General features: G+C 39.2%; 1 protein-coding gene across 1 annotated transcript; it reads left to right on the top strand.

Annotated features, from left to right (window-relative positions):
* The first annotated feature begins 2,910 nt into the window (after positions 1 to 2,910).
* LOC102967170 (olfactory receptor 11L1-like) lies at positions 2,911 to 3,882 on the top strand. The gene has a single exon (XM_007092973.1). It carries the CDS (start codon positions 2,911 to 2,913, stop codon positions 3,880 to 3,882), a length of 972 nt encoding a protein of 323 aa, XP_007093035.1.
* Positions 3,883 to 9,764: the final 5,882 nt, after the last annotated feature.

Here is a 9,764-nt window from a genome sequence, read left to right as displayed (position 1 = left end):
GAAAGCCCACATTTGGGTATGAGGAGGGCAAGGCAGGTTGTGGAGCAGTGGCTCATTAGGGCTCTCCACGTTGGGAAGAAAGACAGGTAAGGGAGGTTCATGTAGACAGGCACAAAGGTTTTCAGATGGAAATCAACATGGTGTATACTTTAGTGTCACGTGACATAAACGCTATTGTAGTGTTTGCTTTGGTTGTTGATGTTGAATTCTAAAATTATAGACTTCAATAAATTATTCCTCACTACCAAGGCAGTTGGAGCCTTTGCTGATGTAAAAACTAAGTAAATTATTTTACCTCAATTGCCTAGCATATAAATATGTAGTAACAGAAAGTAATCAAGAAAGAATCCTTAGGGAGTCAAAGGCCATTTAGTTGGTCCTAGGCAAGATTGCAATAATAACATTTTTAAAATTATTTTTTAACGTTTATTTATTTTTGAAAGAGAGAGAGTGTGAGCAGGGGACAGGCAGAGAAAGAGGGAGACTCAGAATCCAAAGCAGGCTCCAAGCTATGAGCTGAGCTGTCAGCACAGAGCCTGGTGTGAGGATCAAACTCATAAGCTGTGAGATCATGACGTGAGCGGAAGTCAGATGCTTAACTGACTGAGCCACTCAGGCGCCCCACAACAATAACATTTTTTAATGTTTATTTTCATATAGTTTCAAAAAGAGCTACGGAATTACATCTAAGCTTATACTGGCTGCTAAAGTGGACTCAGCATTTTGGGAGGCAGACCTTTTCATTTTTATTTGTTTTATTTTATATTTTTAAATATTTTTTACTTCAGTATAATTAAGGTACTTCTAGCATTTGAATCTTGAATTGATGTCCTAAGCTCCCAGAATGGCTTAGAGAAGGTGTCATGGAATTGGTGATATCTGAGCAGACTGAAAGGATATAAGCCACTTAGAAATATACAGGTATAATGTCCCAAAAAACTGAATGTGTTGAATAGAAAGGGAGTCAAGACTTATGCTATTTGGGGCACCTAGGTGGCTCAGTCAGTTGAGCATCACACTCTTGATTTGATCTCAGGTCATGATCCCAGTCGTGAGATTGAACCCTGTGTTGGGTTCTGCACTTAGTGTGCAGACTGATTGGTATTCTCTCTCTCCCTCTGCCCCTCTCCCTGGTTCATGCTCTCTCAAAAAAAAAAAAAGGACCCATGTTGTTTGAACAATACTGAGGGAGCTGGAATTCTGGAAGCAGAATGGGAAAAAGTATACAAAGAGATTGCAGAGGAGATGGGAGGAGACAAGTAGGGTCTCATACACTGTGAAGTCTTTGGCTTTTATTTCTTAGGCTTTAAGTAATCACATATTGTATAGTTCAAGATGTATAAGACACATCCAGTATTGTGTCTGATAACAAGTGCATAGATTTTGTTACAGTATCGTTTTCATTCTATATGAATTTTTCCTGGTCAAATGAAGATAATCTTCCTAAAGATTTTGCTCAAGTATGTAAGGAGGAAACAGAAGACAGCAAAACTAGTAAACTAAAACAACACTGAATTGACAGAACAATTGATTCCTGATGTATGGATAAATCGGTTGGCCACGTTATTTTATTCACTTGTCAGGAATGATTCACAGGACCATATGTTCCCATGACACTCTGGAGGCTGAGTGCCACTGTTGGCTTTGAGCGGAGGAGTGACACACTCTGCACTGTGTTTCAAAGTCTCATTCTGGCTGCTTTATTGAGAATTTCCTGAACCAGGGCAGATGGATACAGAGGGCTATAAGGAGACTATCAAAGAATCCAGGTGAGAAGAAGTGGCCCTCTTATTTGGAGTAAGTCGTAGGAAACAGACACAGAGGAACAAAAGGAGGTTGGGGAATTTAGTGGTCTGAGCATTTGGATATTCCCATTGGAGGATTTTAGTGTTCTCTTCAGAACTTTGCCAAAGGCATAGATAGACAAGGAAGTGTTGAAAGTTCGAAAAGAGAAAAACACATATGAAACAGTCACTGAGGAGAATGGAAGAGTAAATAGATGCAGGAAGTGTGCACTCATTGTTCCATGGCACTAGAGACACACTGGAGTTATTGGTTATGAATTTTGAAATAGCAACATTATGTGTTGTCTCTCATTTCCTTTATTGCATGGAAGCTCATGTATGGCAGGTGGATGTTGCCTTTAACCAGGACTAGCCCTGACAATGAAGAAAAGGAAAGTAAAGAAAAGTGACACGTTAAATGAATATAACAAAGAGTGATTACAGTGGCTGAGCATTGTATCCACCTGGGCAAGAAAGGACAACAGTGGACATGCAGGTTAGCTCAGCACAAAGCTTTACACGCACGTGCACACACACACAAACACACACACACACACACATACACGTGCACACAGAGAGACAGAGAGAGACAGAGAGAGCAAGGCATCCATAAATACTCTTTGTGAGGAGAATGGATAAATTTCCCCAAGATGTCATAGGAGATATGCTTTGTCTGACTTCTTTATCAGACAAAACCCATAGGTGAGAAAAGAAAACCATTGCTTCCATATGTACCTGCTTTAAAAAAATGTTGTTGTTGCTATTCTTAGTTTCCAAGTTTGATGTCCATCAGAGATTTTTTTCATTTTGTTTTGTTATTGTAGTTTTATTATTATTGTTGTTATTTTTTTTAATCTTTGGACCAGAGACTTCTAAATTTCAGAAAACACAATGCATGGAATTTGCTGAGGTTCTTTCCAAGATCTATCATCTACGTTCAACTTGTGATATGAAAAATATTTTTGCATAAAATCAAGATGAAATTATGCATTTTTCCCAACGAAGTGTTGTATATAAAGTTCTGAACTACTTTTAATCATCTCTGAAGCTCTAAACATCAATAGCTGCAAATATTTGCATGATTTGTGTAAAGTGGTTTTCCAAAATATTTTCCCTTCCACAGGTAATGATGCCTCTAAATGTGTCCAGTGTCACTGAGTTTCAGCTTTTAGGATTCCAGAACCTTCTTGAATGGCAGACACTACTCTTTGCCATCTTCTTGTTCATCTACTTTCTCACAGTAACAGGGAATGTTGTCATTATTACAGTGGTGAGCCAGGACCAGCGACTCCGCTTGCCTATGTACATATTTCTCAAACACCTCTCCTTTCTGGAGATCTGCTATACATTCACTATTGTGCCCCTTCTCCTAGCCAACCTGTTCTCCCATGGACAAGTCATCTCCTTCTCCACCTGTATGGCACAGCTTTACTTCTTTGTGTTCTTTGGAGCTACTGAGTGTTTTCTTCTGGCCATGATGGCCTATGACCGATATCTGGCCATCTACAGCCCACTCCACTACTTTTCCCTGATGAGTCCTGAGATCTGCACCAAGTTAGTGGCAATCTCCTGGTTGACAGGTGTTGGCACAGGGCTTCTGCCCTCCCTAATGATTTCCAAGTTGGATTTCTGTGGGCCTAACCAGATCGATCATTTCTTCTGTGACCTCCCTCCCCTCATGCAGCTCTCATGTTCCAGTGTGTATATCACCAGGATGGTCATCTTTATTCTGTCAATTGCAGTGTTGTGCATTTGCTTTTTTCTCACACTTGTATCCTATGTTTTCATTGTGTCTACCATATTGAGAATTCCTTCAGGCTCTGGCCGGAAGAAGACCTTTTCCACATGTGGCTCCCATTTGGCTGTTGTCACTATCTACTATGGCACCATGATTTCCATGTATGTCTGCCCCAATGACCACCTGTCACCTGAAATCAACAAGATTATTTCTGTCTTCTACACTGTGGTCACTCCACTTCTGAACCCTATTATCTACAGCTTGAGGAATCAAGAATTCAAAGAGGCTGTTAGAAAAGTCATGAGAAAAAGGTGTGATATCTATGGAGGAAAAGTGAAGGGCAGTTTCTTTATTAGGTAAGGAAAATTAGCACAGAACATGCCATAGATTAAGTTTGGGAATACATGACTGAAAGGTTCAGAGACTTCAAACTTGAATGTCACCCTTGCCACTATGTTAAATTCCACAAGCCATAATGAAAGTTTTTTCATGTCCCCTTGCCAACAATTGCTCAGAAAATAAATTGCCTCTATCAAATCGTTTTGGGGGGAATTTTGTCCTTTGACATGTTCTTTCATCTTCTAATGAGAATCTAATTGTACAGTTCCAGGACATGATGATTTCAAACATTACTTTTGGATTTTTCAGTAATATTCCTCATGAATGCAGCATGTTATACATCTTTTAAGCATTGTTAGATTGGCCTTATAAATTCAGTTCCTGGTGCTATTGGTGCTTCTTAAATGTTTGTGGAATGGGACTTGTGGGTGGTTCAGTGGGTTAAGCATCTGACTCTTGATTTCAGCTCAGGTCTTTATCTCAGTGTCATGAGTTAAAGCCCCACATTCAGCCTGCACCTATTTAATAAAATATATTTATTGGAATAAATGAATGAAGGTATATAATGATCATTGACTTAAATCATCTCCTAGTGAAAGAACAAAGAAAGAATTTTGAAGTGCCAAAGATTTATTTACAGTAACTTAGACTTTACATATTTTTTGTGTTTAATAAAATTCTATGAAAGGAAGGAAGGAAGGGAAGGAGGAAGACAGAGGGAGGGAGGCATAGGTGGAGGGAGAGGGACAGGTGGAGGGGGAGGAGGAGAGAAAGACAAAACAAAGAGAGACAGAGGGAGAAGAAAGAAAGAAACAAAGAGACAAAGGAAGCAAGCATACAAGCAAACAGGGAGAGAGGGAAAAAAAGGAAGGAAAGGGAAAGGAAAAGAAGAGAAGAGAGGTCAACGTTTCTTTTTTGTTTGTTTATTCATTTTGAGAGCTGGGGAAGGGAAGAGAGAGAGAGAGAGAGGGAAAGATAATCCCAGGTAGGTTGTGTACTGTCACCACAGAGCCTGACGGGGGTGGGAGGGCTCCATCTCAAGAACTGTGAGGTCATGACCTGAGCTGAAATCAAGAGTCAGATGCTTAATCCACTGAGAAACCCAGGTGCCCCCAAAATTTCTTTTATTCAGCCAATATTTAGAAGACCTCTAGTAATCCTGCCTACTATTTCATTCATTAATTCCACAAATATGTTCAAGGACTCTATCTAGCCAATCCCCTGCTTCAGCCTGAATTCCCCTGGGACATAATGGTAAAGAAATGGCCAAGGAAGGTTTTGCCTTAGTGGAGCCTTTACTTTTGAAGGAGAGAGAGATGTAATGACTTATAAAAGGAATAATTGACTTATAACTATTTGTGATGTTTGCTGTGAAACAAAGTGTAAGATAATGCATCTACATGGAACAATAAGGTCTGAATCAGCATAGGGGGTTAGGAGAAGTTTCTAAGTTTATATTGTACTTTAACCTACACTTTAAGGGTGAGGAGAAAAGAATGGAAGTAGTAGCTCAGGCAGAGAGCGTGGTATGAATGTCAGGAGAAGAAGCCTGCAGACTTGAGGATGGAAGGAGATAAGTTTGTAGAGAAAGGCAAGAGCTAGTCCCTGTAGGTCATTAAAAGCCCTATTAGGGTTTTTAGATTTTACACCAAGAAAATGATTATCAAAGGGTATCAAATAGGATATGACATTATATATTTTACATTTGCAAATCTCAATGCCATTTAGAGAAAAGAGTGAAAGAAATCAAGAATTGTTGGAGCCATAGCAGTAGTCCACATGAGAGAGGAGCTTGGCTTGATTTTAGGTTTGATTATGCAACTCAGCACAGGAAAATCCTCCCAGATGGTGAGGTTAGGAGTGAAAATTCTGGACTCATTCACTAATTTCTTGCAGTGGGGCCATTTTGAGGTCTCTTCACAGATTCATATGTTCCACATCTACCCCCAAGCTTTAAGAGTAAGTGTACTTTGACCCTTTAATCATGAAATTTCTTCTCACCGCATGTTTTTCATTCTTTTTACCCTCTTTCTTCCAGCCTTCATTTCTTCTTCTCCCAGAATTTGACCTGTGAGGACTGTTGTTAGTCGTTATCAGATCCAACTGTTTCAAATGTTGAATAAAAGGAAAAGGAGGCATTGGAATCTGAGATAGAACAGGAAATGGGTGATATAGGAAGGGAATTATCATTGTTCTGGGCTTTTGGATGGAATATCAAGAAACAAACAAATATCTTACCTTTCAGATGTCCATCACTGATCAATATATTATGTGCCTTATATTTAAGCAGACTTCTGTTATCTATCCAAAAGCTTCTTCTAATTTTAAACTTGATAGGTACCTGGCTCTGTGTATGTCTTTCCAAAAGATTATTGACCATATATGAGAGATTTCAAAACTTGATGCCAAGTGGACGTTTGGATGCCTGAAACTGGAGCTCAGAGGAGTAGCCTGAATGAAAGCCAAAATTTGGAGGTTTTTTAAAAACATATAGATCATATTTGAAAATGATAGAGCATGGAGGAATTACAAATCACAAATTTTAAGTGGAGTAGAAGTACCTAAAGGTGAACCAAGAAGGAACAGCCATAGAGATGGAAAGATATTTGTAAGGTGGCTGTGTAGACTCTTTTTTTTTTTTAATTTTTTTTAAGTTTATTTATTTTTGAGACAGAGAGAGACAGAGCATGAACGGGGGAGGGTCAGAGAGAGAGGGAGACATAGAATCTGAAACAGGCTCCAGGCTCTGAGCTGTCAGCACAGAGCCCGACGCGGGGCTCGAACTCACGGACCGGGAGATCATGATCTGAGCCGAAGTCGGACGCCCAACCGACTGAGCCACCCAGGCGCCCCTGTGTAGACTCTTCTAAGGGAAGAAAATGTTTTGGAAGGAGGAGGTGGTGAGCATAGAAGGTAAGGATTAAGAGGTTACATGGAAGTTCCCAACTCAGAAGTTGCTGTTGTTCCTGGAAATGGAAGCTTCTTTTCACTGGGAGTAGATTGCAAGGAAAGGAAGGCAATTGTGTGTATGCAAACAATTACCCTGAGAAATGAAACTATGAAAGACTGAGATAAAAGTGTCTATATTGGAGGGATCACTGCAATTTTGCAAGATGTAAGATTTTAACATCTGAGTAGGTTTGAACACTTCTAGTAAGAATCCATTAGTGAGCAAAAGTTTGAAGAATGGACATAGAAGTAATAACTGACAGTCCAAAGTTGAAAAGAGAACGATTTGAGGCAAATGTTATTCAAATCAACATTCAATAGGAAAAAAAAAATATTTACTGTGAAAGGCTGAAGGGAGAGGATATTGTAATCTGATGGGCATTCAAAGAAATAGTTGGGACTTGTACACACTCTCACCTGAGGACTTACATGGCTTGTGTTTCTGAGATAAGGTCAACTGCTCTCCTTTAGGTTTGAAGAAAGTGGCAATGGCATTCCGAATTCATTTTTTAAATTTTTTTATGTTTATTCATTTTTGAAAGACAGAGAGAGACAGAGCACAAGCAGGTGTGGGGTGGAGAGAGAGGGGGAACACAGAATCTGAAGCAGGCTCCAAGCTGTCAGCACAAAGCCTGACGCGGGGCTCGAACTCACCAACTGTGAGATCATGACCTGAGCCAAAGTCGGACGCTCAACTAACTGAGCCACCCAGGTGCCCCACCAAATTCATTTTTTTTAATGGAATTGATAGGTGTCTGAAGACAGGTGAAATTGGGTGCAAAAGGAGTGCCTGGTTGAAATAGGATAACACTGATATATTGTGAAACTAAGCTGCTGGTCTTGCCCACAGCTTTAAGACCACTCAGCTATCAGGTGGTATCTCATCATGGTTTTGATTTGTATTTCCCTGATGATAAGTTATGCTGAGCATCTGTCCATGTGTCTGTGGGTCATCTGATGTCTCCTTTGGAAAAGTGTTTATTCATGTCTTCTACCCATTTATTAACTGATGAAGGGATAAAGAAGATGTGATATATATATATATATATATATATATAGATAGATAGATAGATAGATATATAGATATATCTATATATATATAGATATATATATAGATATATATATATGTATACACACACACACAGTGATCAAAAATAATGAAATATTGCATTCTCAACAACATGGATGGAACTAGAGTGTATCATGCTAAGTGAAATAAGTCAGTCAGAGAATTACAACTATATGATTTCACTCATATGTAGAATTTGAGAAACTCAACACATGAATGTAAGGGAAGGTAAGGAAAGATAAGATAAAAACAGAGATGGAGGCAAACCATAAGAGAGTCTTAAATACACAGAACAAAAGGAGGGTTGCTAGAGGTGGGTGGGTGGGTGGGTTAAATGGGTGATGGGTATTAAGGAGAGCACTTGTTGGGATGAGCACTGGGTATTATAGGTAAGAGATGGATCACTGGCTTCTACTCCTGAAACCAATACTGCACTGTGTTGACTAACTTGAATTTAAATAAATTAATTTTTTTTTTTAAAAAGACCACTCAGCTGTTAGTGCTCAGGCTCATACAGTGAAAGACAGTGTTCATTTTGGGTTGAGACTTAGGTCTGTGGATAGAGTTGGGAATAAATGCAAGGACAGAATGCACTTTTGAGTCTCAGACTGTTAAGAAGACATATCAACATATAGTAGGGAAGTGAAGCAAATAATGACTAGAATTCCAGAGTTAAAAAAAAAAAAAAGCAGGGTTGTTTTATAGAACTGTGTTATTTATTATAGGACTATTTGTGTTATATGGATTGATAGGAAGAGACACATGAAAGTTTACTGGCTTAAAATAGTAATTTAAGATAAGATTTAGTTTTAGGTGACAACAAAGCCAAAAGTATGGCTATAAGAATAAGTGAGAGAAATTGGATCATGAGAAGAAAGATGGATTGGGCACATGGCTGGGGACAAGAATTCCAGCAGGAAGAAAAACTATGGTTCTTGTAGTCAGTAGTTTATCATATAGTCAGTAGTTGAGGGAGTAGTCAGTAGTTTAGTAAATCATCTCAATGAGGGGGGAATTTATTCAATATCTTTTTATCATGAAACTTAAAAAATATGTATATACGTATATGTGTGTATATGTATCTATGTGTGTGTGTGTGTGTGTGTGTGTGTGTGTTTATTTTATTTTTGGGAGAGAGAGAGAGAGAGAGCTTGAACTAGGGATGGACAGAAAGGGAGAGTGATAGAGGATCCAAAGGGGTCCCACACTGACAGCAGTGAGCCATGAGACCACAACCTGAGCCAAAGTCAAACCCTTAACCAACTAAGCCACTCAGGTGCCCCAAGTGTGTTAACAGGGAGAGAAAGATCCCAAGGACAAGGAGTTTATCATGTCCACAGACTGACCCTGAAAAACAGAGAAGGGGAAAAGTTTAGCAGTTCCAGTTAAGAAAATTAGTGTTTGGTTTCCATTCAGGCAAGGAGGTGGATAAGATTCATGAAATGATAGCTGAAAGAGACATGAGTTCCAAAGGCAGGGCTTCACTGTGGTGAATCTCGGGCTGTCAGTTTTCTGAGACATCTCGTGATGTGAATCCATCACCATTCTCTAAAGGCTGGCATATTCCAACCTTGCATTCCTTGCATGGAGTATGCCAGGTGGAACATGTCAGAGTCTCCATCTTTGATGGAAGTACATTTAACATGTTTTAAGTTAAACACAATTTGATTCTCAGTTTCTTTTAAGAGGGACTCTAGGCCATTGTGTTGTGGCATTAAAAGAGCCAATGTTACATGTGTTGTTGATTATTTACTTTTTTTCTATGTTGTTCAAAAACTGTGATACACTGAAGGGTAATATGCTTGAAGGAATCATCTCAGAAATTAGAAATGTTTTTGTTATAGCATGGGCCAGGAAAACTACATGGAGCTGTTAATGAAGTTCA

Source organism: Panthera tigris, chromosome A1, assembly GCF_018350195.1.
Source record: "Panthera tigris isolate Pti1 chromosome A1, P.tigris_Pti1_mat1.1, whole genome shotgun sequence".
Taxonomy (NCBI): domain Eukaryota; kingdom Metazoa; phylum Chordata; class Mammalia; order Carnivora; family Felidae; genus Panthera; species Panthera tigris.
This window is presented reverse-complemented; position numbering and strand designations above follow the sequence as displayed.

Excerpts from the sequence above, each read along its gene's own strand:
- LOC102967170 (XM_007092973.1), top strand. The coding sequence starts at position 2,911 with ATGATGCCTCTAAATGTGTCCAGTGTCACTGAGTTTCAGCTTTTAGGA.